The sequence below is a fragment of the Bison bison genome, unplaced genomic scaffold (assembly GCF_000754665.1).
Source record: "Bison bison bison isolate TAMUID 2011002044 unplaced genomic scaffold, Bison_UMD1.0 scf7180017864524, whole genome shotgun sequence".
In the NCBI taxonomy this organism is placed as follows: domain Eukaryota; kingdom Metazoa; phylum Chordata; class Mammalia; order Artiodactyla; family Bovidae; genus Bison; species Bison bison.
The window spans coordinates 723,100-724,315 of record NW_011495075.1 but is presented as its reverse complement, the minus strand read 5'-3'; the positions used below and the strand labels follow the sequence as shown (position 1 = coordinate 724,315).

General features: G+C 67.3%; 1 protein-coding gene across 1 annotated transcript in view; it reads right to left on the bottom strand.

The window, feature by feature from the left end:
* Nucleotides 1-1,216, bottom strand: part of LGR6 (leucine-rich repeat containing G protein-coupled receptor 6) — a 75,595-nt gene that overhangs the window by 62,180 nt on the left and 12,199 nt on the right. Inside the window, exon 5 of the mRNA XM_010831120.1 lies at nucleotides 358-429. Coding sequence (XP_010829422.1) covers nucleotides 358-429 — 72 coding nt within the window. The remainder of the gene's footprint in view (nucleotides 1-357; nucleotides 430-1,216) is intronic.

The following is a 1,216-nucleotide window of genomic DNA, read 5'->3' as shown; positions in this document are numbered from 1 at the left end:
GATGGACAGAAACCGCAGGGGTCTGGGCAGGGCCGGACGGGTCCCTGGTGGCCCATGAGGCGTCTGAGCTCAAAGTCTCGCCAAGCCCGGGAGCTGGCAAGGTCAGGGAGACAGCCCCGTCTGGCCACGGTTCTGGGGCGGCAGCTTCCAAGCCCACCCAGGCTCCATGGCGGAATGCCAGACAGCCCAGGATGGCGCCCGGGGCCACCCAGGGAGACCCCGTCCCCTCAGCCTTCCACAGGGGCTGAGTACCTGCACGCACATACACACCCCCCAAGGAAACCAAGGCCAGGAGCGCACCATCAGAACCTGGGGTTCAGGTCCAGGCAGAGGCGCCCAGCCCGCTTCCCAACTCACAGAGACTGCAGGCCTGGCAGCTCCCACAGCGCCTCCGCGGGGATCCCTCCCAGCCGGTTGTTTTGCAGCATCCTGTGAGGAGGAGAGGGCTTGAAGGACCCCGCCCACAGAGCCCAGCCTGAGCCCCGAGCCCCAACTGTCCCCAGGGGTCCACAGGGCCGGGAGGGCGCCTCCCAGGGGCTTCTGGGACGAGGCGCCCGGGAAGACATGGAGGAGACACCCAGGGCAGCAAGGCAGGAAAGCAGGGCAGGGGCCCCTCCAGCATCCCGGCCCAGAAGATGCCGCATCTTCTCCCAGGCCTCAGTCTCCTCTGCAGCTGAGAGCCTGCAGCTTCCCTGGGAACTGGAGGCTGTGCAGGTGCCCAGGCAAATGCCTCTGTGGTGTGCGTGTCTGCAGGGACAACTTGCAGCCCTCAGGTCAGAAAGCCAGCACAAACGACCCCGCAAAAGCAGGCACATCCAGCCAGGCACGTGAGCCACTCAGAGGACCGCCCTCCCGGACCAGCAGGGCCGTGAGCCTGAGAGCAAGAGGGGGGGAATGGGGACCCCAACCGACCCCGGGCCCCAGAGCCATGCTCAGAACAGTCAGAAAGCCACTCCAGAGCCCTGGGGCACTGCGCAAGGGGCCTGCTCACCCGACTCTAAGGGGGGCCTGGGTGGCCACTGTCTCTGGGGGGTACTTCCCTGCTGGCCTCTGGCGGGGGCGGGGGGCAGGCGCGGTATGTGGGCGGAGAGGAGGTCAGGGAAGAGCTGGGGGCAGGAAGGTGCCCCCAAGCCTGCACACCTGCCCTTTTCACCCAGATGCAGGCGGCACCTCCACTCTGAGGGCACTAGGTAGCTGGGTGCCTTCGTCAACGCCC